This window comes from Cladophialophora bantiana (assembly GCF_000835475.1).
Source record: "Cladophialophora bantiana CBS 173.52 unplaced genomic scaffold supercont1.14, whole genome shotgun sequence".
Classification (NCBI taxonomy): domain Eukaryota; kingdom Fungi; phylum Ascomycota; class Eurotiomycetes; order Chaetothyriales; family Herpotrichiellaceae; genus Cladophialophora; species Cladophialophora bantiana.
Window position 1 is genome coordinate 920,465 of NW_015971588.1, and position 27,965 is coordinate 948,429.

The following is a 27,965-nucleotide window of genomic DNA, read 5'->3' on the forward strand; positions in this document are numbered from 1 at the left end:
TGCGGATCCCATTGGCGCAGAAGTCCTTGCTCATCGCATATATCATATGGACTAGAGACAGATCGATGTACTCTTGCAGGTTGAACGAAAGGACTGAGACGAAGGGAGGCGGATTGGGGATATCGGTGTTGGGGAATTTGAGCGTGCTTAGACCTCGTCGGAGATCAGGTGGATGTTGTACTTAGAACAGAGACGCATGATACCGACGAGAAAGTCCTTCTCTTACGGTCCTCCGAGTGGGTTGTACGGATTAGAAAGGAGGATCGCCCTAATTGGTTACCCCGAGGCATTGGATTGGTGCAAGGCAGCTTCGTAGAAGGGAACCGCCGCGGCGAAGACGGGCTCCATATCTGCGCCGAAGGGCACGGGGACAGGTTTGATTGATGGCCGTGTGGGCGTTGACGTGCGCGCAGATCTCGTCGCGCATGAGCTTGTTTTCGGCGATTGCGAGCGCCACGATGCCTCCGGGGTTGCTCGTCGGGTCGTACTGGTTGCAGAAGCAGTGCGCGTGCACGGCGTGCAGGTCCGGCCCCGCTGACGGCGCAAATTTGGACAGCGCCCGTTGTGGAATGTAGCCAGCCTCGGGCATTTTGTTCGTCTTCTTCGGCGATCTTGCTTTCTCTCTTTTGTGTGAGTAAAAAGGGAGAGCCGGTTTAGAAAGGGGAAGGGGACGAGAAACGCGAAAAGGGGGCAGGTGTGTTGCAAGGCAGATAGGACAAGAACAAAAATGTGAATGGATTTCACCGCGGATTGACAAGGATTGGAATGTCCGGAAACGGTATTGTCGATACATTGGCGTGGAGCAAGCATTCCGTAAGATATCGGATCTTTGAAGCCGTCCGAGCGCGCCAATGAGAATATTGAATAGTAGTAGTCGGTCATAAGCCAAATGCCGCCATCTCAACCTCTAAACATCCATATCCTGACATCGCCTGCTTATGCTCTTTTTTATAGGCCGCTGCTCTTCGCATTCAGCATTCCGCATTTCGCATTACAAGTTTCGCAACCAAAGGACATCGTCACCGTCAACCCTAAAGAGAAAAATGCAGCGGAAGATTTCGGTATCCCTGTCCGCCAGACTGATCTATAAGCCTTCTGGTCATGTTTCGGCCGGAAGCGCAAGGCTTACTGGACGATTATATGATCGAGAGACTGAATCCAGGTATATTCCGAACGTCGGCTTGGTTTCGGACTGCAAGTAACGCCAGAATTGCCACGCAAGCCATGGCACAAGATACCTAGCTAGGCAAACTTGATGTAGCCTGCGGACTCCGTAGGCGACTAGATACCCCTGAGCGTGACGTTCCTTGCCGAAGGCCTACGCATTCTCACAGGCAGTATTGTAAAACCCGGGCCAAGATATTTTGCTTTGCACGGGAGACACGATTGGAGGAGCAGAGCTAGCTGTCCGAACGGGCACCAGGGCAGGTTTGTCCTCCGTTGGAAGGATTGAGGCACAATGTTGAGGCTCGGTCCAGCGAGGGAGGATACGAATGTGGTTAAAAGTCAAAAAGAATGTCAAGAAGGACCGGTCAAGGTGAGTGCTTGGTGAGGGAGTCGCACGTGAGCTCGGAGCCTTTTTCCTCATCTTCTGGTGCCAAGATAGGCAGCAGACGCCAGAATTTAATATGGCAAGCAATCCACAGAACAAATGTATATACTGGATCCTCCGTAGAATCTGACATTCACCCGTCTAAATGAACATAGGCCCTCTACGCCGCGATGGAAACCGCCCCAGCAATTCCACATGCTTGTGCCAATTGGAAACCCGACGGTAACAACTGTATGAACAACGGCAAGCTTGCCTGTGGGGGTTGTAGACTGCTCGCAGTTAGAGCCTCTCCAGTCTTGACCTGTGATGTTCAATTTCTGATGTGAAAAGCAGTATTGTGGGAAAGCTTGTCAGAAGAACCATTGGCCGGAACACAAGAAGGTCTGCAAATCATCGCTCAGCAAGCCTGGTTGGCGCCCGCGATGGGAACTCGACGGACGCGAGCCTGCGTGGGCTAGCGGTGATCTTTCCAGGAACCTCCACAATCCTTACGGAGGCGGCAAATATCTGTGGGGGAACGTCCCGGCTATTGACATCCTACGACTCGAACAAAATGAGGGCTATGACTACAATCAAGACCTTGCACTGTTGTTCGCCGGTAATGTATTTTCCGTTTGATACTTTTCAAAGGGAAAAAAGAACAGAGAAATCAAACTGATACAGACACCTAACGTTAGCATCGGGGGACCTAAGAAATGTGGTGAAAACGATTGGGAGTCTACCGAGTCAATATCCTGGCCGAGTTCAAGTTTGTATCAACGATCGAGAACTGCATGTCGTTATGCGTAATGCTACCCTGCTTCTCCTCGCGCTGACAAGTCAAGACGCAAGGGCTACTGGTACCGCGAGTGAACCGTACGCTGTGACAGAAACCCTGATTCATGTTTGGTATTCGGCGTTCCTGCCTCCAAAAGTCTCATCAGAGTTGCAAACCCGAGTCAAACCACTAATCGATGAGGTCTGCTGTGGAATTGCTCACAGACCGGCAGATACCCTCCTGGGGAAAACCTGGAGATTTCCGTCTGGAAGTACTCTGCGGCTCGTTCTGAAGAAAGAAGACTGGCTTCTGTTCCAAAGCTTCGTTGCCGTGCCGAAAGGACTGACTGAGGATCAGGCGCGGAAAATCCTTGTTGCTGTTACTCTTGCTCCCGAGCGAGCTGATTATCGAGATCGCTGGTATTTCAAGGATGAGACGCCCTCTATGCGAATTGCTAAACAACGGTTCCGCGAAGATGGTCTCCTGTTTCCCTTTGGGCATCCGCGTCATGAATTCAGGATTCCCAATCCGTAAGTTCTAGCGATGGGGGGATTCTTGCATCCCGGAGAGGACTTTTTGCATCTGACATGCTCTCTGTTAGGATGTTCTTTCAATCGTCCCGGGCCTGGCCCATAGATGATCAAGCAGACCCTTTATCGGGATGGCCAGTTTGGGAAGTGCGTCGGACGTCCTGCACAGCCTCGCAAGATGCATACGGAAAGCTGTTTGTTTACCTTGGCGTGGTCGTAGGAAAATTTTTGCATTTTCTCGACGCTGGCACAACTGACTTTGAACTTTATATTTGTGACGTGACAGCACTTCCGCGTCATCTGGATCTAAACCGATACGACAGGATAGAAGTAGGTATGTCGGTACTCGGAAAAGGGATTCGTGAGACTTATGCGGTAGTAGGTGGCCAATATCTCCGATGTAGGATATGTCGGAACCCGAGGGGTGCTCGCAACTCTGATGCCAGTACTCCGGTCTCTCAAGCAGAATCCACATGCAGTGCTGGTCACACTCTACTTGAACGCAGTAATGGAAGTGATCAAAGGAGGACCCGAAAAGGACCAGGTACCAGACGTGGGGCTTCTCACTCAATATCTACCAAGCCTCCGATTTTTTCCACCTCCTACGAACAACAGCGCCGAAATGTTACGCCTCTGGGATGCTCGTACTTTGGCGCTCGATGTGGATAAATTCTTTGAAAGGTGAGCGGGAAGAGCAAAGAGACCTGGCTCGCAAATTAAGAATCGTTGGACGGAAGCTGATGATACTTCTAGATATATGAATATCCATCAATTCCGAGAGATCTCACGCGATCTGAAGGTGGAGATGAAAGCCAACACTGTGACCGAATCATGGCCCACACAGCTGAAGCTGCAACCAGGTCAAGATGGTGCTCAAGAAGAATTCGATGCTCTGTTGGGATCCAGTCTAACCGGTCTTGAGCATTATGTCGAATGGAAAAGGGCGCGATAAGTAATCAAGGGGTTAACGGCGACTTGTAGCCCTTCACTGTTTATGTACTAGGTACGTCTGGAAGGCAGGCCAGGCAAACCACCAACGAGCACGCGCACCGCGGTTAGCCATCGTATGCTCTTTCTCGGTCAACTCACTTACCTACGAACGGTCTGCACGCCCCTTCAGAAAGTCTGTACCTCATCGAGCTAGAATGGATAGGTGTGTCTAACTATCTAGCAATACGGGTTTTCCGGTGCATCGGCAGTAGCCAGCTGTTTGCCCATCCTTGCGACTCGCTATGGACGATGGTGAACTAGCAGAGTCTCCCCTCCCGGATCCACCTGCTTGGTTTATATAGCCGCCATGTTTTTTTTTGCCTGCCCTTAGCACGAGAATCCACGAACTTGGCTCTGTCGTATAAGGCATGGGTGGCAATGCTGCAAAGTAGCAGGAGCTGACTTTGGTCACTCGGATCTGGGAAGCATGCTTGACAGGATCGAAAAAGGGTGCAAATTTGAAATATCGATTGGTAGCGAGGATATTTTCGACCGAAAATGGTGTGCGCCGGCCTGTGCTAGAACAGGAAGTTTCGACATGATGGGAAAGGGATTGGGTGAAGGAGGATCTCTCAGAGAAGGCGCCAGATTTGCGCGTTCTGGGGAAGTGTCACTATATCGCAGAGACCTATGTCTAAAGTAACATGGCAAGGCAAAACATAATGAGATACTAAAACCACACAAAAATGATACTCGCTCATCGAGGCTGGATGAAGGAATTCATATGTGACCGTTTGCAGGCGACAACAGTTGGTTGATATACCTCAAGACGCAGCCTTGGGCAGGCGACTGACGCGTGAGGTAAAACCCGAATGGCGAAGCAATTAATATCAGTGTTCGTCTTAGACCCTTTTCAGCCAAGCGGAGGGGATGCCAAATCCTGCTGTGTGGATTGGACGAGGCGGGGTAGATTGAAGCAAATGCTCCTGGACTCTCAGCTATACAAATCGTTCAATGGCCTTTCATAGTATGGATCCCCGAACAGCTCCTGCACGAAGATCAATTTGGGGCCCTTTGGAAGAAGCACAGTTCCAGCGGAACATCGGTAAACTGTGGAAAATCACCCATGGACAGCCCAAGGATCCCCAAACGTATCCTCTCCCTACAGAAAGTACCACCAGAGACGACGTTGTTCCAATTACAGTAGAGCTTCAGCTCGCGAAGGGCGTTGCATTCATCTCCGCGGCCAAAAAGGGCGTGGAATCCGTCACGGCGGTAGCGATAGAGCAACCTCAGAACCCATCCCAAGGACTCCGACTGAATTTGGCGGCCAATGAAGAGATTCGGCCGGGAGTCAAAGACAGGATGGACGAGGTAGCCGCGATCTTGCGAGAAACGGCCCGAGAAGGTACATGAATATTTCAGAGCGGAGTCACGAAAGAGCGTGGCTGACGGCATCACAGACAAGACTAGAGATCAATGCAAAGACGGCATTCTGGAGTTGATTGTACGGTTGAACCAGGCCCGGATTGACGGCCGTCTCAAGAGCAAGCGCTCTTTGTATATAGTTCGAGACGGGTTGCTGGATATATTGACGAAAGCGACCTCGCAGTCGGGCCATCGCGAAACTCTGTCTAGTCGACTTCAAACCCTTTGCACCTCTTTGGGAGACTATTGTAATCGGGCCGGGGGACAAAAGACGATCGAGGATGTCAAGAGACTCGTGGTTGCATGTTATGCCTTCTTCGAAGCAACAACAGATGGGGAGAGTGTGACGGACATGCTCCGTCAGGTTGGCGTCGACGTGGATGGGTCACGAGGAAATCCACACCTTCGACAGATTGGGAAGATTGCCAGCTACTGTCACATCGCGGAGACGTTGAGTACGATCGCCTCACACCAAGAATATCGACGCTTCTGTGTCAATCTCAGTATCCGCTATGTATGTGCGTATAAAACTGTTCCATCGCCCATCCCCGCAGTCGACGGTGGGAGTCGGGATTGTCACGTGCATGCCGAAGTACAGCTGGTGGTCGACCAGGATTTGAGAGGGCCTTCGGACTGGAGAAAACCACGAGCAATTGCCTCCAGCAAAGCAGCATGCTTTCTTTGTGAACTGTTCATCAATGGGCACGGGACGTATTTCGTTCCCCGAACTCATGGTAAATTGACTCCCCACTGGACGATCCCAGATCTTGACCGATTCAGTCCAACTCAACGGAGTCGGTACCAAAATATTATTGGCTCAATGAATCGCGAGCTCCAAAGATTGATCAAAATTCCGCACCCACGCCGGCTCGATGCTGCCATGAGTTGGCAGACATTGTCACAGCTGAACTTGTTCCCATACTCGCCACCATCTGCTAACCACAACTATCCTTCGCTTCCACTCGTGCAAATCGTCCCTGCTATTCCGGGACCGCTCGAAACTGGTGGAACAACTTCGGCAAGTGGCGAGCTGCAAGAAACAGCCGTTGCCGCAATCAATCAGGACGTCAAGCTGCTTACAGCTCAGGCACAGTCGGACACGAGGGCCTCGCCCATCAGAAACCCCATAGAAGAGCCAGGTGGACCCTATATCAACAATGAAGAACAACCCGAGGGACACCTGTTACCGAGAAATGCCTTGATCCCCAAACTAGGTATATCCTATTCGTCTCCGGGCATTGGAGAGATTCCTGGACTGCAACACTCACCCGGACAAATAACACAGAGGCAGGTTCGATCTTGCATGAGTCTCGATTCCGAGCAGCTTGTAGAAGCTCCTCGTGTCATAAGAGATCATAAAAGTCGAACCTGCGACATGCCGTCCGAGCGTGGCATGCATGGACGACCACGGGGTCAATGCAGCACGCCACGTTCGGACGGCATGAGCCGAAAAATCGACTTTCATGATATGGAGCTCTTCCTTGAGATTGAGTATCCAGCAACCGCACAGATTATTATCATTCAGTGCTCTAGGCCGGACCGACCGGAATCCCACCGAGTCATCGAGGTCGACAAGATCAAGCCCGGAGCGACGCTTGAGGTTGACACAGGGGGGGACTTGGCGCAACCTCGAGTCATGTTCCTTACCATGAGGGATGACACGGGGATAGAACGATGGTGGGAGTGCCGTTGGAAGAGGAGCGGATAAGTGTGAGGATAGCGTGTGAAGAATATTTGAGAAAAACCTACAAGTACTTGGCTCGGCCCCAAATGTGCGCCCCGCTGTCGCCAAGCCGGAGTCAGATGCCCTTAATTCCGAAGAATGAGCAATTTGCACGTGAGCCATGATGATTCCACCGCGCCACCTATGGCGCGAGCGCAGGAGTTTTGCGAAGACGAGGACATATCCGGTGTTGCTGTCGGTATGCACCAACAATCATCCTGAATATCCCCCTCGGCACGGCTTGATGAACCTCTCTTTTCTTATCACAATAGTTCTGGGACAGATCATATCATCAGTCTCAGTGACAACTATTCGAAAAGATACTATTTTCTCCTTCTGGCTTCTTTGACTGCTGAAAATGATCATACCTTTTTTTTAGTAGGAAAGCATACCCAGCGAGCCAGGTCACAATGTCTTGGCTTCTTTCGTCTTGGGACCCCTTTGCTACCTGCGCAGTATCCGTTTTTATTGCTTGTGACAGCAAGCTAAAGGTAGTCAATTTATGGTGCATAACTGAGGGTGGTTATCTGGAAGCGCACAATTGAAGCCCTTGCAATGAAAGATTGACCAGTATCTTCAATGTTCAATTTCAAACAGAATCCCGTCGATCTCCTTTTTGTCAAGTGTCCAGAGCAGCCTCTTACCAGCCTTCTTTAATCCCTTCTCAGGATTCAATCTCTTCGTAAGGATTGTTATGGCTCCGTTAAACTGCACCAGTGATCCCCCTTCACTCCAAGTGATCGAATACCAGTGAGCCATTGATATTTCGAGTTTGCCTCTTCGACTCTATACCTCAAGTCTGTTAGGAGTGCCAAATGACTGGTGGCTACCCGTGTAAGCCTCGCTCGATCCTTAGGGGCATTATTGACATCGTTCAGGTATTGATGGCACTGGTGGTCGAATGCATTAGCTGGATGAGGCTTGCCAGTAAGCCGACTGCCGTGACTGGATTCATTTTACCTTGGCAAGAGCGCAATGCCTGGGCGAGGAAAGATGATGAAAAGCGAAGCCTTGTCTCGGCCAGGTGCATCCCACTGAGAGCCTCATTACACTCTGGTCTCGACAAGAATCAGAAACGGGAATGCATCGGGCAAGGGCCTCTATGGGGATTATAACCCCATCAACCTAGGAAAGATCGACCTAAACCGCTAACTTACGTGATGCATAGTGCTTCATTCTCCTTTGACCATGGATTACTCAACACATCCCGAGCAATTCGCTCACAGTATGTTTCTCAATGCTATCCACCGCATCACGTATCCTCCTCGCCGTCTTTTCCCCGTATATCGGGTTTACGAGACTGAAGAACTTGGCATCAACCTGCTCCCTCGTGAAAGGATGTTGCAACTCTCCTAGGGGATAGGGAATGTCAATCTCGGCGACCTCCCCATTCGCATACTCGACTTTCATCTTGGAACCAAACTCTCGGATGGAGCTATCGCCGACGCATCTGATCTTGTCGGATAGCTCTCGGATCTGGGGGTCCATGAGCCTGTCCTTTTCATAGCAGCGGACGCCATTGTCGGAACCGTACAGGAAACTGTTCGCAGCTGTGAAATAAGCAGAAAATTGGGCGTCGACCATGTTCTCCGGATGGACTTTGTTGGGGATCGGTGCACCGACAACGCTCACGTTTGCGGGACTCAGGGCCAAAGTAATGCTCTTGACATCCTGGGCTTTCGAGCAGCCCCTGTCACGCCCCAGTTTCACGGCATGTTCGATGAAGCCGTGTGTCATGCGGCAAGCTGGGAATGGCTTCAGAGACGTCTCGAGAAATTCCCATCTCTTACCTAGATCTGCAGTGAGGTATGTCAGATCCTTATCTGGTTTCGGACTGTACGCATGCAAGAAGCCGAATGTGCCTTCAAAGATCTTGGCCGCGCCAATAACACCTGCCTCCGCCAGAGCCACGCACACAAAAGCATCATGCACTGCGAAGCCCGGGTGAAGTCTCTTGTTCCAACTTCCATTCTCGAGATATTGCATTGATCCGGCTGCCTTTGAGCCCGCTAGGCCAAATGCGTTCTCGACGGTCTCGATCGGCAAGCCTTTGAGGACCGCGATGGTTGCAACGGCACCGAAGATTCCGGCCGTGGACGTATTGTGAAAGCCGCGAGAGTATGCATCATTGCCAAGTTCCTTGCCCAAGCGACAGGTGATTTCATATCCTACAGCAACTGCCAGCAGAAACCGGTCCATGCTCGCTTGATCGCCCAACAGTTCTGCTTGTGTCAAGCCTGCGCCGATGGCAGTGACACCGGCGTGCAGCGTCCCTTTCGCATACGTGTCGTCAAAATCCAAAGAATGGCCCAGGGTGGCATTCAATAAACCGGCATATTGAGGGGTAAAAGTTTTGCCTTTACCAAGGACTGTACATGAGCCATTATTCTGTCCTCCTAGAGCCTTGACGGCGTTGCAGAATGGCAGTGTCGATTCCGACGAGTGGCTCGCTGCCAGTGTGACACCGAAGAAGTCGATAATGTATTCTTTAAGACGGTCTCGTATGTGAGGCGTGAGATCATCGGTATTTGCATTGGCGACAAAGTGCGCGAAGATGCTCGTGACGGGTATCTCGTCTGGTTTATGTGTTCCATTTACACCATTTTGTGAGTTATGGCCATTGACGGCCTCCGCGGTAGCAGGCATTATGGGACTGTACACTTGGGGTATCTTGGGACCTTGAAGCGCTAGCTGATGAATACGAGATTCTAGGCAGGACAAATGCACCAGCCGAGATTCTATCTTGCGGCGGACGGCCTAGGACTCACCAATAAACAGAAAACAGAGATCACATACATGGATATATAACCATGTTGTAGTACTGTCTGTACCGAGTACTTATATATATTTCGATTTCCCCCCCCAATCAATTGCCGAGACCCCCTCATTATCACGCGTTTCGAGTGCGCTTTCGCCTCGGGAACTAAATTTACACAGTTGGAGAACGAGCTTGCGAGCGCCGGGTCTCGAAACCTCGCCCTTGCCGATCTCGGAGTTGAAGCCCGGTGGCGTCTCGGAATTTCTTGGAAGAAGCCACGCATGCGCGTAGGTGCGTGAGAGACAAGGCTGGCGAATCTCCCGTGAATCATGATCCTTAGGTATGAAGCAGCAGTCACGATGCTTGGGGAATTCAATTGCCTGGTTTTCTTTCGTAGTGTTCTACGTATTCAGCCTTTACGACTGGCCTTACGTCGAAGAGTTGTATTGTCATTGCAACAAGTGAAACCTGCCTGTTCGCGTAGAAGGCAAGCAAGTATTATCTCGCGGCCCACTTCCCCCGTTCTTCAATAATATATTTATGGACATGTGCCATTTCCCTTCATACCATAGAGTGTCTCTCGAGACAGAAGCACAGAGGCTATCCGCACCCAGATTATTGCGTCGTCGCGTAGTCTGCAAGCGCCGTTTGATTGTAGTACAGGTCGCAGGCGTGAGGATGCTGCAGACAATACTTCGGAACCAGTGGCGTCGCTTGAACACCGTTGGCGACCAGGTACTCGCGGAAGTTCAGAATGCGCTGCGTCATCTGCGTCGTCCGCTTGATCCCGGTTGTGGGATCCCTGTTGCCGGACCAAGAGAGTTCAGCCATGGCGGCGGCCCTCGGCCACATCTTGGAGGAAATGACCGTGTCGTCGACCTGTTCTGACCAGAGAGGCACTTCCGAGCCTAACACGTGGCTCTTCTGCGCGTCGGTGAGATTGAGGGTGAAGTCGTAGTCGTAAATGCGTTGCCAGGTCTTGTACGGTGCGCACCATGAGCCTCCCCCGCCTCCGTAATTGAACGTCGGCACCGAGGCGTTGGGGTTGGCCATCTCGTTGTATCGAGGATCGTTAGTCACCCATCCCCCAAATCCGCAGTCCAGATAGAAAAAGTCGGAAGAAGACACGACAATGTCGTAGCCCAGTGCGGTCAGGTTTTGGATGTTTTCTAATCCGTTGTTCCAGGTCTGCATGATAATATTCGTGGGGACCGTGTGCGCATGTGGATAGGAATTGAGGACGACATCTTCCCACATCATCAACGTCTTGTTTGAAACGGAAGTGAAAATTGGAACTGCAGTGTCGACCCAGATTTGAAGAAGATCATTGAAATCCCGTGAGGAATTTTGGGCGAAATATTGTTGCACCTGCGTGCTGAAATTGTAGCACCCAGTCTGTATCTCGTCAGCACCAACATGAAAGATGTTGTCGGTGAATAACCCCGAAAGTTCACTGTAGATGATCTTGATGACTTCGTATGTCTTGTTATTGAGAATGTCGAGCTGTCCAGGATTCGGCTCTACCGCTGTATGGTATTCCCAGACATCATTCGACCACCAGGAGTTCGCGCACGCGACAATGCTTGGATCAACCTCCGTCCAACCAGATGACGCATGGCCTGGCATATCGATTTCAGGAATGATTCGAACGCCCCGAGCTCGCGCATAAGCAATGATGGTTCGAATGTCGTCTTGTGAGTAGACCATTTGGGAAGAATAAGCAGCTTGAGTCATCTGTGGATAGCTCTGGATCTGAATCGGCCACGATTGAGCATCGACCATATGCCAGTGGAGCACATTCAACTTTGAGAGCGCCATGCCGTCGATCTGCTCGTAGATTTTGGGGACCCCGATGTAGTTCCGGCCTGTATCAATCATTACTCCCCGGTAAGGATAGTTGGGATAGTCCACAATCGAGACTGGTTGCTCAATCATAAGACCTCCTTGGCCATCGGAGATGATGATTTGTTGGAGAGTGGTGAAGGCATGAAGGGCGCCCCAGATGGTCTTGGCAGTGATATTGACCGAGTGCGATGCTTGGGTTATGTCGATGGTATACGATTCGTCCACTCCTTGTTGCAAATCAGCTTGGGTGTCCGCAATAGTCAGGTCAATTTGGCTAAGGAAGGAATTCCATCTCTTGACTCTAGATGATGGCGTTGCAGTTGGGAATGGCTCGTATGCGCTAATTGGAGCTTCAGTGGCTACTGGGACCCATTTCAAAGTGCTGATGGTACTCCACGCTCGTGTCCACGCATCATTGACGATTTGATTGTACGGCGAGTTCAGCACCAAATAGCCGGCTAATGGCTTTGGCCCCGAACTGCCCCATGTGATGTTCTGGGGTGCCGGAAGAGGGTTGGCGGTAATGGCATATCCCAGACAACTGAAGAGGCTGGCAGTGAGAGCAGCCACCGGAAATAGCTGAGGAAGATGCATCTCGTATATCTCAGACGCAAGACGAGAATGACTGAGACCTGTGAACCGATCGCTTGAAACTTTGGAGGAATGAAGGAGTATTATGCTTTGGAGCGACTGAGGTAGCACAGCCTGAAGCTCCTGGCAGCCTGTCCAGTCACCGCATGTTCAGGTGACACGGCATATGCAACGTTCCGTAGAGATGGTAATTGAAGCTGTGAAGATGGTCATGTAGAACGGGTTGGCGTTGTGATAGTTACGAGATACAATCTGATGTAACTTTGGCAGCCGTCAACGGTTGAGGATCGAGGTCTGCCAGTTTACCGATTGGTGTTGCGACCGTGACATTGATTGACGGTGGCTAGTGAAGCCCTGTCAATACCGTCAATGTGGCTGGTAAGGCTGAGATTGTGATGGGCTGCGGGGAACAAGTCTGTACCTCACCTCTTCCCTCCTCACGATACTACCTTACCATTGAAACGCTGCAGCCACCTTCCTTTATGGGGGGCCATCTGAACTGCGTGAGAGATACAAGTTGTTACCGGCCTCGGCAATCTTCCAAATGGTCGATCGAATCAGCCTTATCATGCCTTTAATGGTGTGGGAGAACTTGGGAAGCTCAATTGCTGTTAGAGCTTGAGGGAACTTCGGGGTAGTCTAATCTACTTATAGACTAGCCTCTTGGCAGCGAAGCTGGGCTTGGACCAAAACCTATCAAGCAAAATCAACCCCCCCTTGGCGTTATAAACCTGTTTACAGGACTCAGTCCAGGGCTCTCTCAATTCGACAATCCTTGGCCACTAAAATCTTCGCCATATTTCCGGCCACTCCTTTACTCCATGTCCCATACTTAGCCGCTGCTGCTTCCCCGCAGGTTGAGGTGGACTGTCGCAAGCATTTCGCTTCGCAGATTGCGGCGATGGGTGCATCAATTGAGACCCTGCTGTTGCAAAGACATTTATGTTTGCTGGCTTGACCATTGATTGGAGTACTTCCAGAACGAAGGGTAGTTACCTGTCCATGATCGGAACCTTGATCCAGGGCCCGGCCGCACAAACCTAGCAAAGACGCTTGCTGCTTGGTTTGCTGAGCGGTTGAGCCGGAGCTTAGGGGTCTACTCGGAGAGATGGGGTCAAAAATTGGTTGCTTGTAGCTCATGCCAATGGTGGTCGAGGACGGAAACATCTCATCTAGCGCGAATCCGGCGGTGGTTGGAGTATACCTCATGCTGGCCATGGTCGAGGGCAATAACGGGTGATTTGAGTGAAGAGTAGAGGCACTTGCCAAAGGACGTGCTGATCCGTGCGTTACAGGCGACGAAAGAGCTGTTTGGGAGTAACTCTCTTCCGTTCTGGTACCAGGTCTTGATTTAAGTTCGGGTCGTGAGAGAGGGAAATGTACCCGCACCGCTCAAGAGTAGAGGGCTTCGTTCGGGAACCGCGATCCTAGTTCCGTACTCATCACAGAAATCACCGTTGCTGATACTGTCTCGAAATTCCGCGCAATTGTGCTCACCGTTCTCGTCCACCATTAATTTAACGAACCTGTCCTGGATTGCCGGTACCGGAATTTCAAACGGGAATTTTGGCGGCTTATATTCACGACTATATTCGTTGTAGAACTGCTTCTTGGTTGCAGCCTCCATGTCGTCGGTGTCGCCACCTTCTTCATTTCCCGTGACTAACACATAGGGCCCTGACCATTCATCGACCGGCTGAAGCTTCTTCGCAGTATTAGACTCAGTGTAGATCTCCCAATTAGCATTAAACAAACGACGCTGCTTTGCCTGGTTCTTGAAGTCTTCAATGTCAATCCCTCGCCCTTTTTTCAAGGCTCAGAAGTGCCTGCCTAGATTCTGTCCTTGTGGCTTAGCCTCAATTAGTGTCTTCTTGTAGCAGTCCTGCCAGGGGTTGTAATACTCATCGACAAATTCCTGAGGATCGACTCATCCCCAGATTTCCTGTGCGTCGTTAGAACCAATGGCACTGACGTACTTACGCCTAGCTGGATCGACCAGAACTAGGTCCCCTGCTCAGAAACTACCATAAAATCGTCATCATCCAACCATACGCTTCCTCTATGGGCAGCGGGGCTCATTTCTTCCTCGGTTGCGGAGAAGGTCTGCTAGGTAGCTCGTAGATCTTGTGGTATTTCGTCTGCTCAATATTGAACCTAGGGAGGTTAGCACCGTAATTTTCGGTGTCTGCTGAGACTGTTGATATTGTAAGAGTGAGTTGGGAGCCTGTGCACTGCCGTGCTCGCTCTGACCCTCTCCGATTTGGATTGAGGTCATGAGAGTTTTCACTGAAACCGATCTCCTTGTGGGCGGCGATCTTCTTTGGCAGATTAGGTAATTTCCACGATATATAGGATAAAATAGCCTCTCCGAAAAACTATCCGAGGAGCTGGTCGGGAATGCGCCCGTGATGGACGTACATTACCTTCCTTGTCGAAAATCTCCCGGCCAAATAATGGCCCTTTGGGCCTTCTTCGAAGTCCGGATTATTGCGTAGGGAGTACAGTCATCCAACAGAATATTTCTAGGAGTCTTCTTGAGAACCTCTTCTAGACTGATCTTCTAGAAGATGGGATCTGTTGGATATACGAAGATAGGAAAGTGTTCGAAGTCCGTAGGCACTAGTGTATTGTTGCCCTTTAGGAGAGGTGGTTCCATTTCATGAATTCTTTCGTCCCAAGCCTTGGTCTTCCATTCATTCACGGCCGTGACTAGTTTCGCTATCGTCTCCGTGGGTGAAAGGAGGCTCGGCAAGTTTATTCCATGCATGAGTCTAGGCAATAGATCCGTCGGTGTGGAATTCTTAAAGGAGTTTTGTTTTGCGCGGACCGACTGTTTTTAGCCCTCGTAGCACTGGATGGATCCTCCCTTAGCGTTGCTTTTGCATTGTGAGATTTCTTGATTGCCGCGGCTCTCTCAGCCTCCGCTTTGGCGCTCCGAGTCTCACGCATCGCGAGTCGAGAGTTCATGCGCGCCAGTGCTGGCTCTCTGGTGCTGGTTTATGAGATACAAGACTGAGCGACTAAGCTCTTAGAGACTGTTAAAAATCGACACCGGTGGTGACGATTATCGAATACAAGTTGAAAAATGTGGAGCCAGATATTTCTTTCGAGTGCTGACAAGGCTGCGAGGCTACCAACCAGAGATCTGAAACAATCATTCTTGTGAAATAAGGTGTAGAATTTACTGTGGGACGCAACTCTGCCCCAGGCCGCCTGCTGAGCGAAGTCTCAAACCCTGAGCGAGAGGAAGAACATCCACTGGAACTGACAACGCCGACTGGCACTGAATAGCGTACCTACACCGACGTTGACCGCGGGTCTGATAAGGCTCTGAAGGCCACGCTCGACCTTTGCTGCCAACTCCAACAATTGGCAGTGGGAACTTTGAACATGGGCAGATGCACGGGACCGCGTCGAAACGACTGGGGACCATTGACTTCTAAACCTGATACAGGGTGATGAGGTCTGTAGAGGAGCCGACATTGTTGTTGATACTTCGTATTACCTCTTAACTCGTGTTGCTCGTGGGAGCGTCGCCATGGCCTAGTCCGCTTTTAGCTTAGCGTCTTGGCGGCGACAGATCTGACTTGGACCGCAAGTCATAACAAACATGACTGTCAACCTTGGTGTTGCACGAGAATGGAGTAAAGTCGGCCATTTTGTTGCCGTTTGGAGGGTGAGGGCTGTCAGTCGATAGCAATGAGCTGGTTTTTGCATTTCGAGCGAAGACGCTTAGGAAGAATAACCAATTCTGCCAATGGGTGACGATAATCGCAGCGCCCTTCCGCCGGGCGACGAGGCGCATAATGAAGATTCGAGACCAGTAAAGAGACAGCGCAACTTTATTGCTCGACAAGCATGCGAGGCGTGTCGCTCCAAGAAGACCAGATGTGATGAAGATATGCCTTGCAGCCTCTGCAAAAGCCTAGGTATTGAGTGTATCTATGCAGAGCGAAAGCCAACAAAGTGCGTCGAGATGGACATCCGTTGACTAGAGGCTGACCGGAAACAACAGGAACGAGATCTCAATGGGCATGATATTCAACACGCTGAGGCGGATGGAATCAAAGATCGATCACTTGTCCGTCCCAGTGTCCGCGAAGTCCGCTCACGAGCATGAGACCAACAGGACCGACTCCAATGTATCACACGCAGAGAGCCCCTATCACATGGATTCTGTCATCTCCCACCAATCCTTTTCATCACCTTTGTCAAGTACCAGACAGTTGCTTCGACACTCGACCACCCAATCTGGTATTCTATCATTTAGTGCCCGTCGAACGATTCATTGGCCGGGCGTGGAGGCTTTACTTCCAAGCAGCCTAAATTCAGCGGTTCGTAATCTGGAGAAAAGCTATCCTACTCATCTGGAATCCGGACGACCATCACTTGAACCTGTTATCTCAGCGCAGGGTGCAATGCCAACGCTTGACTGGCTCGCCTCCCTCAGCCTCTCTTCCGTGAAAGACCTGTCGAATGCTTATTTCGACACCTTCAATCGCGTATATCCGTGCATCGACCGCGACTTTTACTTTCTCAGCACTCTTGCCGTTGTAGTCCGAGAAGGTTTCGGCCACGACATAGAGTCATGTCTCGTCCTGAATGTCATGGCTCTGGGGTGCATGGGTTTCAAAGCATATGAGGAAGGTGGTTTCGAAATAGCCAGTCAAGCCTCGATCACTCCAATCATTCGACACATTATGGAAGAAGAGATCGCCGGCTTGAGTTTTTTCAATGAAGCCCGGAGACGAGCGGGCCTCTGTCTTTGCGAACGGGACATTCAGGCTTGCCAATATTATCTGACATCGGCCGTGTTCTTTGCGCAAGTCATGCGGCCGGTTGATAAGTGGTTGGAGACCGGTCGGGCGGCGGTTATTTGCACCGCTTTCTGGAAATGCCCACCCGAACCTGTCGATGAGTGGTTGGCGGACATGCACGCAAGGCTATTCTGGTGCTCGCTCGTTCTTGAGAGTCTTGTTGTTCAAGAGTTGGAGCTGCCGCCCAGCGGGCTGAAGGTATGGGAAGATGAGGTGCCTCTTCCAAAATTTACCACGTATCCTTATGCCAGCAGTTCGCGCCCGCAACATTCGGACGATTCGCTCTATCACTACCACTTCCTGGCACAGATTGCTCACAGAATCATCCTCAATCGGATAAAGGATGAGCTCTTCTTCAGCAACCCTTCAACCAAAGTTGCAGAAGAGCTGCGCCACCAGCTTGAGCAATGGCGTGCTAACCTTCCCCAGGCGCTTCGTTACGCAAGTGACCAGGAACAGCAAAATTTTGACTGCCCCGCCGACGCCGTTGTTATCGCCTTACTTCAAATGCGTTATCGAGTGTCAATTTTCCATCTCGGGCGACCTTTCCTATATAAAGCCATTCAGAATCCCGCGTCGGTCAATGAGACCGAGCTGAAATTATGTGCACAAGCGCTGGAGTATGCCATGGACTGGCACATGACATTGGACGTCTGTGCAAGAATGCAGAACTTTGAGCCTTTGAAATATTTTGCATGCGGACAGTTCTTTGGGCAGCTGCTCATCTTCCATGCCTTCAAAAACTCACCTGATCGTCGGCTCAGAGACACGCTTCCCTCTGGATTCGAAGCCTGGTGCACCAGGATGCTAAGATTCATTTATGATTTTGTCGATTCAAGTCCGACAATTGCAAAGGATTTCGAATTGCTCTCGTCATTATATCACGTCCCCGATGGATGAGAAGTGGCGTGTTGATGGCGAACTCCTACCAATTGATGGTCTAGTATTGAATTATGTGGAGATAAAGCAGACCACCAAGACCCCATCACCTGTACGCCTGTGGGTTTGACTTCGGGGCAGAGGAAGCTGTCTCCTCATTTTTACGAGGCTATTGCCCAGATTTGTCGACTTAGCGCGGGGTTCATCCGGAATACCTAGTTGGGCCTTTTGGAACACTGTCACCAATTGGACCAGCCGGACTGTGGTGGGAGGCCTCCACCAAAACACCTGCCATGCTGTGCAACGTCATGACGAATACAAAACCCTACTCTCCTCGTAGCTGTAGAGCAAAGGATCTTCTTCGTCTACCCGGCTCAAATACTTAGTTCATGTCTCCAATTACATTCATTGTCCCAATAGACGCCAAAAACAATCATCCACCACCATGAGCGTTCAGGTGCAGTCTGCAACTGACCCAGGTCTCACACTGTCCAAGGACCGTTGTGAACCTGGCTCTGTCAACATTCCGCTATGCAAATGGCCAAAGACGGCGGAATCTACGTCTATCGATCCTGATGCCGTTGCTGCAAAGATTATCGAGTCAGTCAACGCTGCTCTCGAGAACGACGACACAAAATCCATTGCTGAGCTGTTTCTTGAGGATGGCTATTGGCGGGACCACCTCGGTCTCTCCTGGGACCTGCGCACAATCAAAGGAAAGGACAAACTCACAAGGTTCCTTGCCGACAACGGATGTCCTTTGACGAAGCTTGAAATCGACAAGGCTACAGCTTACCGTTCACCCCAACTGGGATCTTTCGACGGCACAGGGGATGTGAAGGGCATTCAGTTCTTCTTCAATTTCACCTCCAAAGTTGGAGCCGGACAAGGCGTCGCTCGCTTGGCCGAGAGAGACGGACAATGGAAGATTTTCACTTTCTTTACCACTTTACGTGAAATTGCGGGCCATGAAGAAAATACAGGCCCTAGAAGACCGAAAGGAGTCGAGCATGGCGAAAAGATAAATCGAAAGAACTGGCAGGAGAGGAGACGTGAAGAGATTGAATTCAAAGACCGGGACCCCGTCGTTATGATTGTTGGCGAGTACAAACCAACTACTTCAGATCATTGATCAGACACTGATTGTTGGCTCCAGGTGCCGGCCAAGCTGGATTGACAGCGGCCGCCCGTCTCAAGATGCTCGGAATTGACACGCTGATCATTGACACCGAAAACACCATCGGTGACAATTGGCGGAGACGATATCATCAGCTCGTCCTTCATGATCCGGTTTGGTACGATCACATGCCCTACCTATCATTTCCGCCAAATTGGCCGATCTTCACGCCAAAGGATAAGCTTGCTGAGTTCTTTGAATCTTACGCTAAGCTGATGGAGCTCAATGTTTGGGTCAAGACGAGCATAGAGTCAAGCTCGTGGGACGAGGCCAAGAGGCAATGGACCGTTACTATCAAGCGCACCAAAGAGGATGGCACGGAGACCCGTACACTGCATCCCAAGCACGTCATCCAATGCACCGGTCATTCTGGCAAGAAGAACTACCCCACCCTGAAAGGAATGGACGGTTTCAAGGGTGACGTACTCTGTCATTCTTCTGAATTTAAGGGAGCACGCCCCAATGGCAAAGGCAGGAAGGCCGTCGTAGTTGGATCCTGCAATTCAGGCCACGATATCTCGCAGGACTTCTACGAGAATGGATATGACGTTACGATGGTGCAGAGGTCGACCACCTGTGTCATCTCCAGCGAAGCGATTACCGAGATCGCTTTGGCTGGGCTGTACGACGAAAACGGTCCACCTGTGGACGACGCAGATCTATTTCTCCACAGTCTACCCAGTGAAGTCCTGAAAGCCCTGCAGGTCAAAGTTACCGAATTGCAAAACCGGCACGACGCGAAAATCCTTGAAGGTCTACAGAAAGTTGGTTTCAAGATCGACCAAGGACCTGACGGTGCAGGACTCTTCATGAAATACTTCCAACGTGGGGGCGGATATTACATCGATGTTTCTGCTTCTCAATCGATCATCGACGGCAAGATCAAGATCAAACAAGGGCAAGAAATCGACGAAATCCTGCCCAACGGACTGCGCTTCGCGGATGGCAGCGAGTTAGAGGCAGACGAGATAGTGTTCGCCACGGGATACAAGAACATGCGGACGACGGCGAGGGACATCTTTGGCGACGAGGTCGCGGACCGTGTTGGCGATGTCTGGGGGTTTGACGCCGAGGGCGAGATGCGGACTATCTGGCGGCGGTCGGGACATCCGGGGTTCTGGTTCCACGGCGGCAACCTGGCGCTGTGTCGGTACTATTCCAAGTTGCTGGCGTTGCAAATCCAGGCGTTGGAGGAGGGGATTGCGAAGTATTAAAGTAGCAGGATGACGGAGTAGGGGGTTGAGTTGGTGGACGGATGATGACGAGGCTGAACCACAAGCCTGAACCACAAGGCTAAATGATCCCGCCGCTAATCCCTCGAACTCCCGACCCCCAAGCCAACAGCGCTTTGTCCAAAGGTGCATCCGGCGTATGTCTACCCGCCATTAAAACACAGCGTCCCTTCTCAAAAGCTCTATACACCATGTCCTCTGCAGTGCAACGTTCGCAGTGCAAACCATCGCCGCGAACCAACCCCACTCAGCCCTGCCTGTTGCACGTCTCTCGTGTCTCAGTGGCAGGCAAAATTGAAAAACAAAGTTACACGCTGTATTCAATGTAGTGTAGCCGAAGAGTACATATATACAGTTACTCAACAACGACGAAGGGGTCGCTATTATCTCGAACATAGCTACCAGGATATGTAAAGGGCACTCGGGTCTCCCTTTATTTCTGCTGTGTAAACGTAACGGAATGTTCATTGCCAACGAAGACCACCTCCGCTCTAATAGCGATGGACTTCGAGCGTGCTACTTCCCTTTTAGGTCGGCTTGGTGCCTGCGACATAGTGCCTCGCGTGCCCAAATGAAAACCAAACAGCACGGTTAAGTGGTTAGCATCAGACGAGAAAGTCGTCGTAGCATACCAGGAGTAAACAGCCTCCTTCACGGTTAGATCGAAGACGCCCTACATCCACAGGTACTTCGTGACTCGATGATCTTAAGAGATGATGCTGACTTCTATGTCCTTTATCCATAGTATTAGCCACCTATATTTGAAAGGCCGGCCACTTCGTCGGGACTAAGTATATAAGTACTCTTCGGCTGAATTAGATACGGCATACGTCTATCGCATGGCCGATAGACTGTGTCGCTTATTCTTTACGTCCCCTCTCGCTCAGTGCTATGATAACAGTGTACTTGTTTACCACGGTGCTCTCTGCGGACAGTTAGTCGCCTACCTGGGTAGGTAGCTAGGAGAATGGTTGCATAAGATGGACGAGAGATGGGTAGGCGGGCGTGTGTACAACGAGGCACTCGATATTGCAGTCATGTTTACTTTTACTCTGGCATGACCAGAATGATACCGGCTAGACGTGCGCTGGATCTGATCATCGAAAAATCCAAAGGTGGAAAGAAAAGTCCTCTTTGTCTCGGTCTCTCTGTATCTCCTGCATCAGGGCAACGAACTTGATATCATATGACTCTCATTCCGGTACAGACTTGACCATATCAACCGTGAACGCCAGAACACCATGCTCAACATTTTCTCTTTCGGCAGGGGGGGCTTTTGTGCAATGATCCTTTACTCCTTTCCAAACATAGCCCGCTGAAATGAATGGCGAGGAGCTCCTTCAGCTGTATTATCAACGCTCACGCAGACATTCAAACCAAAAAAAGGCCCGTTTGAAGACCAATTTTCAAGCTTTCGTCTCTCTTTCACGTGCTCGTCTTCTCGGTCTCAGCATCAGCCTTGGCCTTGCCTTCCGCTGCTGCGTCTGCCTCCATCGCGGCAATCTCTTCTAGTGCTGCGATAGCATCCTCATCATCTTCCCCTTCAAACTCCTCTTGCTGCACTATTTTCTTGTCATTGTTCTTCTCGGGCAATTCAGTAGCCGGCCCGGCATTTTGGGGTTCTCCCTTCTGCGGCTCGGTAACCTTTGGCGGCTCCTGCATGTCTGGCGCCTTGATGGGCTGCTGCGGCACATTCAAATCCCAGTTTATGGTCCCTTCTTTGCCGTAGCGTTCTTCCAGCCAATCATTCGTCTTTTTGAAATGTCCACAATCGAAGAAACCCCTACTAGCACTAAGTGGGGAAGGATGTACACTTTTCAACACCAGATGACGCGCTCCTGTGATCTTTTCACAACGCTTCTGCGCCGGGGTACCCCATCCCAAGAACACCACACCGCGGGTTCGTAACTTGACAACTGTGTCGATGACCTTCTGAGTGAACTTCTCCCAGCCGTGGTTGGAGTGGGAATTTGCTTGGCCCGCGCGTACGGTCAGGCAGGTGTTGAGGAGGAGGACACCTTGGTTCGCCCAAGGAGTAAGAAGCCCTCCGTTCTTGGGTGGCGGGTTGAAACCCGGATAGTCCTTCTTGATCGCGATGTATATGTTCCTTAGGGAAGGAGGAGCAGGTGTTGGTGGACGCACGGAAAAGCAGAGGCCGTGCGCTTGGTTATGGCCGTGGTAGGGATCCTGGCCTATGATCACGACGCGGACTTGATGGAGGGGACAGTGCCGAGACCTGGCGAGCGTCGTGTCAGTCTGTCGGCTTTGGACGGGAGAGTTGAACCTACCAGCTGTAGACATCTTCCAACGGTGGATAGATCTTCTGCTTCGCATCGATCTCCTTTTGCAAGAACCGTTTCAAGTCCAGAAAGTTCGGTGTCACGATCTCTTCTTTCAACACAGACAGCCAACTCGGATCCAGTGTATCAATCTCCAACTTGAGAAGCTTCCTCTGCTCATCAGTGAGACCTGCTACCCATTTGTCCTTGTCGAACTTCGGGGGCGGAGGTTCGTTCGACGCTGTGGGAACTCCGTTCGTGAGTGATCCTGGTCTCCCTCCACTTGTTGGAGTGGCTTTTGGAGGGCCAAAGAAGGAAGTCAAACTGCCATTCTTCTTGGGTTTCTTCGCGTCATCGGGCGAAGAGGTCGGTGGATCCTTTCGTTTGTAGAAAGACATGGCGGACAAGTGGCAACACTGTTTAGAAACGATTCTGCGGGAGGAGGGAAAAATCAGTGCCGCAAGACGGAAAGACACGCGAGAGCTCAGCATGCACAATTAGTTTATCCAGCTATTACATTATAAGTCAATCAGTTGAGAGGTTGGTGGGAAGGGAAGACGCGGTCACGTCGCGCCTGGCTGACGCGTAAATTGCAGGGCCCTCTTCAGCCTCGTCGCCCCCAGGTCAGGCTCACCGGCTAAGTCGAAAAGGGCAAAACGTCATACCGATTTGTTTGTCTGGGACAAGGGGTGAAGGGGTTGATCAGCACTGTCATTAAAGTGGTCCCTATGATGCAAAGAATTTCTATCCATCATTCAAAAGTGCAGTCTGCTGGCAATTACTCATGATGCCAGCAGAGAAACTCCATCCATAGGTACTGACTCTCATAAAGGGGCTCCAGCCACCTGTCGGCCTTGCATAAATGAGTTATCCATCCCATTTTGGGTATATCGTCACCCCCTGGTCAAGCTCCTTCGAGACAATTATGAACAAAGTTGAGCAAGTGAAGAATTTGAAATCGTCAAAGAAACAATGATACACGAGCCACAGGCCGGATGCAGGCTAGTCCAGCGTGATGACCTCTTGTTTTTGCGCGGTGTTGGCGTTCGCTTTATGATTTGGCGGCATCGTTCTTCCTCCAGGGAAATTGGCTGGGGGTCTTTGGGTCTTGACATTCGCACCATTGGGAATCGCACTACTAGGTGGTTGCATTTTGCCAGGAGGAGCTTTCATAGGAGCAGATATCCTGCTATTGGTACCATTCGGCAGGTTGACGTTAGTCGCGTGCGCGTGGGCTGGGGCAGCTTTGGCCTTATTGGATGCCTGGTTATTGAGCACCTTGCCTTCAGATGATTTCGCCAGCTTAGCCCAATCCCACAAAAGATCATGCATAGCTTGCAGCAAAGGCTCTGGCTGGTCAGCCATGCAGGCCGCCGCTTTATCCAGCGCAAGCCATTTGGACTGTCCGTCTGACCGAGTGAAGATTTCCTGCTTCAACTTTAAACCTAATTCTGGCGTTGAATAGGACGGCCTAGAGTATGACTGGAACTCCTCAAGAGCGGCGCGCACCAGCCACATCGGTTTCCTCGCCACATTAATATGGTGCAGGATCTCGAGGCGTGCCAGCATGTGTGGTTGGGAATCAGCCTTGACATCCTTAGGGGCATGTCCTGCCGGGGTGAAGTATTGGATCGCAAAAGCAGTGGCGTTCCTGACGAGGATATGCACCCGCAAATGGTCTTCTTGTTCGGGCGGAGCCGTTTGCTGTAGTCTCTCGGGTTCGAGTCCATGTTTCTGCTGAAGGTTTCGGAGGTAGGTCAATAAAGGAAGTGTCAAAGTCAACGAGGTGAGGAAGTCACGTATTCTTGTGGCAAACGGGCCATGGCTGGCGGCAATCAGTTTAGTGTATTGTGCCGCAAGGAACTGATGTGGATTTTCCTGAGCCGGGAAGAAATCAAGCTGCGGGGCTTGATTGCCGCTCGGAAATCCGATCCTCAGTTCGAGCTTGGTGGGCGATCCTTCGTGGTACGCTATCGTAAAACTGGAATGTGATATCGTCTTCAACTTTAGTCCTGGAAGGCGATGAATCTGCTCGACTGTCGACACTATCTTTTCCAGGTCCATGGCTTTGTCGACAATCTCTGGAATGGCAGCTTCCGCAATTGGGGTCGCCACTCGAATCATGACGATCCTGTCCTCGGGATTGAGAGTGACGCTAGCATCAAGGATAGACTCCTCTAGATATCTAAGCACCGCAGAACTGGCCTGATGTTGATACTGAGCGATTGCCCTAACTTTGTTCGTGGATCGATCAACTCCACCAAAACGAACTTGGATGCCTTTTTGTGCAGTTGCGGACTTAGGTGGACTGTTGGCCATTTGTAAGGGAGAGGCGCCGGCGGAAGCGGCAGGAGGCAAAAATTGTTTCGAAAAGGCTGGCCTAGCCATGTCCAAGTCAAAAGATATTTCGGGCAATTCGTAATGCCGCCCGAAGGCTGGCAAGGGTCGTAGATCAAACTTCTCCTTCCTATCCCTGAAGAAGTCGACATTGCGTTGCAGAAAAATCAAGCCCATTGAGTATTCTGCAAGTCGATCGAAGTACGCTGAACACAGTTCTTCTTTGATCTCTATCCTCTGCTTGTGAAGAACCCTATAGCGTGCCGGGGAGTCCAAAGCGCCAGCGGAAACTTGTTGTAATAGCCACCAATGATCTCCGTCTGCGGTGTGTGTAATTGCTAGAGTATAGTCCAGTGTCCACTGGTTCTGGCGCAACATGTTTATCCTTGGAACTGGCCCTCCGAACAATGCTTTCACTTCTGCTTGGCTAAGCTTGAAGGAACGCAGGACTTCCCAACGGGTGCCCAAAATGCCGACAAGGACCATACTTTCCATGATACTGCACCTGTAATTGAGGAGCTTCGAGACAATATCATCTGCGACACCTTGGATCCGATTGATCTCATACTGAAGTCGTTCCGTTCTTTCGGTAACGGGGCGAAGAACAAGCAGTCCTGTCACAGGATCAACTTTCAGCTGGAGTTCGGAGGAGCGAGTGATCTGAATCGTAAGGGAGCACTCTTCTGGGTCTTCGTAGGAAAGCGACTGTTCCAGAAAGAGGTCGGCGTTGGCAAACAGAGGCGTGAGAACTAGCTTGTCATAGATATTGTCCAAAATCTGCGTTGAATTTTGTGCGATCACTTGCCGGAGGATGTCTTCAAAACAGAGCACTGCATCATCCAGGTGTAGTTGCAAAGAATCCACTCTTTTGCCTTGCCGCATCCATTTGATCTCGAGAAACGGTGTCGACTCAACCTTTGTACTAGCCTGCTTCCCTCGACCGCTAGTAATGCCAATCTCAATCCAGCCTTTCACAAACTGTCTCTCAGGCCAATACTGCACGATGAGGTTGCGACGAATGAGTTCAACGCGCAAGTTGCCGGACCATTGTTTTCGAGCTAAGTCGATAGCTTGCTTGTGGAGTTCAGCCAGCTTGTAGGATAAAGCCAGTTCATGGAGGAAGTCATAGCATCCCCTCAGTCCCTCTCGATCGATATTGGAATTTGCGTACAGCTCGATCTCGGAGTGTAGCTGATCAGGGATGTGGGGAGATGGTTGGAAGGAAAAACGAAAATCAACCACGCGAAAGGGAGAGTCTAGGCTCTCATCTAGGACGGAGACATCCAGCTCGAACTCGGTGGGCACAGTGAAAGTCGCACGACCGTCATGAATTCGGAATCTTCGCAGGTGGAGGGGTAAGTCTTCCGAAAGCGCTAGCTTAACGCTCAATGCCCGGTTGAGTGACTGGAGGATTCGAAGTATCTGTCTGCTGGACAGGTCTTTTTGCGGATTATAGCCCAGGCGGGGGAAATTAAGTACCCTGCCTCTCGATAGTACTTCTGCTGCTGTTTTGAGATCGGGGTTGGGGATTTGAAAACCTGAAGATTCCTGCTTGAGAAGGGCCATTGATCCGATAGCATTCCAATAGGCTTCCCGCCGTTGCATAAGCCAATAATTGATCGAGATGGTCTTGCTCACTTCCTCCACGTTCTTGCTCCATTGCAGCAGTACCAAAAGTTTTATAAAATCCGCCTTTTGATCATTTGAAAATTTCAGTAGCCGGTCCTTTTTGTCCAAATTTGTCTTGGACTGATTGTTAGGCAACCCATTGGGCAAGAGTTTCGCTTGTTCTGGTGGCAGCTCGAGGACGGGCATCGACGCCAACTGCGTCACTAGATCCGACAGACCATTCCAGCATGACTGCGAAGCCCGGTTTATGAGAGCGGCCATCGGCAGATAACTGTCTTGAGAGATGAGCTGCAGGATCTCGGACGGCGCTTCTGCGGGAAGGTTAGCGTCATTGCGGCCTCCGATGTCAGAACGCTGCTGACTCGACCCATCTCCATTTGCATGGGACGGGGTGTGGTCGATGGAAGGCGGCAGAGCATTCTGAGGCAGCGATCCTTGTTTTAAATGTCCAGCATCGGGCGCGGAATCTGCGACAGGCTGCTGGAAGCCATTTGCGACTTGCTCCCCGTTGGCCGCGGGCCTTTCCCCGTTCATATTGAAACGGAATCAACCATCAAGCAATGCATGGCCGGCACACCTAAACGTGCGCCCCCAACGCCCACTGGAAACCCGAAGCAGGAAGTCACCGTTTTTTTTGCCACACCCCGAATCCTCAAGCGCGCTGGAGGAAGTCGATTCGAGCCCAATCAAACGATCCGGGTTCGTGGGAACCGTATGCGCAGGTCTCGTCCGACAGCGATATCGAAAGAGGGATTGATAATGACAGCGGTCGAAGGTCAGGAGTGAGAGGACGGATGCGGCGAGAAAGACAAGATCGAGAGGGCCGGTTGCCCGTTTGCAGAGGAGCAATTTCGTGAAAGGTAGACACTACGCGCGAGGCCAGCCGGAGATATCAAACAAGGCGCTTAAGCCGACGCTCTTGCACAGGAGTGGTGGTGAATTTGGAGCCTATGTCAAGTTTGGAGAGTAACTGAGTTGTGAAGGGATGATTGCGTGCAGTTGGGATGGGATGATGGTTGAATGAATGAATGAATGAATGAATGAGACCCGCGCGGAAGTCGGCTGTCAAAGGATTAGGCATAGCAACCTGTTACTCTGCACTCAGCCGGACTAGGCTGGCGCCAAGCGGCATGGCTTGTGACACAAACGCCGATTGGGCAGCGGCTAAGGCGTCAAGGCGTCTACAAGGCTTGAAAAAGCGGCAAGAATGGTCTCTGGGAATAGTTTAGCCTGTATTTGCAAACCATTCGACTCAGCAAGGGTCGCGGAGGTTGCGAGGGCATACCTTGCACATACCGAGCACTAAACATACTACCTCATAGCCAACCCACCGAACACCCACCAGGAGTTATATGCACCACCTTTCGGTAGATCTTACAGTACTCCATCCACGAAAGTCACTTCCTATTAATTTGTGCTCAAGGGATTGGTGTCCGGAGAAAGACTCCGCCATCGTCCTCCATTGTCTACCCAAGTCCTATTTTCTGTCCTATACGATTGA

At 50.9% G+C, this 27,965-nt stretch overlaps 10 protein-coding genes across 10 annotated transcripts; 5 read left to right on the top strand and 5 right to left on the bottom strand.

Moving 5' to 3' along the window:
- Nucleotides 1-268: 268 nt before the first annotated feature.
- Z519_09130 (uncharacterized protein) lies at nt 269-589 on the bottom strand (the record flags this gene model as incomplete). Its single annotated transcript, XM_016766855.1, has 1 exon — nt 269-589. One exon carries the CDS (start codon nt 587-589, stop codon nt 269-271), a length of 321 nt encoding a protein of 106 aa, XP_016617153.1.
- Nucleotides 590-1,459: 870 nt separating this feature from the next.
- Z519_09131 (uncharacterized protein) lies at nt 1,460-3,791 on the top strand (the record flags this gene model as incomplete). Its single annotated transcript, XM_016766856.1, has 7 exons — nt 1,460-1,537; nt 1,708-1,830; nt 1,886-2,150; nt 2,230-2,839; nt 2,911-3,169; nt 3,222-3,520; nt 3,593-3,791. 7 exons carry the CDS (start codon nt 1,460-1,462, stop codon nt 3,789-3,791), a joined length of 1,833 nt encoding a protein of 610 aa, XP_016617154.1.
- Nucleotides 3,792-4,798: 1,007 nt separating this feature from the next.
- Z519_09132 (uncharacterized protein) lies at nt 4,799-6,905 on the top strand (the record flags this gene model as incomplete). Its single annotated transcript, XM_016766857.1, has 2 exons — nt 4,799-5,177; nt 5,233-6,905. 2 exons carry the CDS (start codon nt 4,799-4,801, stop codon nt 6,903-6,905), a joined length of 2,052 nt encoding a protein of 683 aa, XP_016617155.1.
- Nucleotides 6,906-8,117: 1,212 nt separating this feature from the next.
- Nucleotides 8,118-9,566, bottom strand: Z519_09133 (uncharacterized protein; the record flags this gene model as incomplete). The annotated part of the gene is made up of 1 exon (XM_016766858.1): nt 8,118-9,566. The coding sequence occupies one exon, from the start codon at nt 9,564-9,566 to the stop codon at nt 8,118-8,120; it is 1,449 nt and encodes a 482-aa protein (XP_016617156.1).
- Nucleotides 9,567-10,293: 727 nt separating this feature from the next.
- Nucleotides 10,294-12,117, bottom strand: Z519_09134 (uncharacterized protein; the record flags this gene model as incomplete). Its single annotated transcript, XM_016766859.1, has 1 exon — nt 10,294-12,117. One exon carries the CDS (start codon nt 12,115-12,117, stop codon nt 10,294-10,296), a length of 1,824 nt encoding a protein of 607 aa, XP_016617157.1.
- Nucleotides 12,118-15,871: 3,754 nt separating this feature from the next.
- On the top strand, nt 15,872-17,831 carry Z519_09135 (uncharacterized protein; the record flags this gene model as incomplete). Its single annotated transcript, XM_016766860.1, has 2 exons — nt 15,872-16,080; nt 16,130-17,831. The coding sequence occupies 2 exons, from the start codon at nt 15,872-15,874 to the stop codon at nt 17,829-17,831; spliced, it is 1,911 nt and encodes a 636-aa protein (XP_016617158.1).
- Nucleotides 17,832-18,255: 424 nt separating this feature from the next.
- Z519_09136 (uncharacterized protein) lies at nt 18,256-18,942 on the top strand (the record flags this gene model as incomplete). The annotated part of the gene is made up of 1 exon (XM_016766861.1): nt 18,256-18,942. The coding sequence occupies one exon, from the start codon at nt 18,256-18,258 to the stop codon at nt 18,940-18,942; it is 687 nt and encodes a 228-aa protein (XP_016617159.1).
- A 65-nt stretch (nt 18,943-19,007) lies between these two features.
- Z519_09137 (uncharacterized protein) lies at nt 19,008-20,201 on the top strand (the record flags this gene model as incomplete). The annotated part of the gene is made up of 1 exon (XM_016766862.1): nt 19,008-20,201. One exon carries the CDS (start codon nt 19,008-19,010, stop codon nt 20,199-20,201), a length of 1,194 nt encoding a protein of 397 aa, XP_016617160.1.
- A 1,443-nt stretch (nt 20,202-21,644) lies between these two features.
- Nucleotides 21,645-22,896, bottom strand: Z519_09138 (uracil-DNA glycosylase; the record flags this gene model as incomplete). Its single annotated transcript, XM_016766863.1, has 2 exons — nt 21,645-22,455; nt 22,508-22,896. The coding sequence occupies 2 exons, from the start codon at nt 22,894-22,896 to the stop codon at nt 21,645-21,647; spliced, it is 1,200 nt and encodes a 399-aa protein (XP_016617161.1).
- A 604-nt stretch (nt 22,897-23,500) lies between these two features.
- Nucleotides 23,501-26,998, bottom strand: Z519_09139 (uncharacterized protein; the record flags this gene model as incomplete). Its single annotated transcript, XM_016766864.1, has 1 exon — nt 23,501-26,998. One exon carries the CDS (start codon nt 26,996-26,998, stop codon nt 23,501-23,503), a length of 3,498 nt encoding a protein of 1,165 aa, XP_016617162.1.
- Nucleotides 26,999-27,965: the final 967 nt, after the last annotated feature.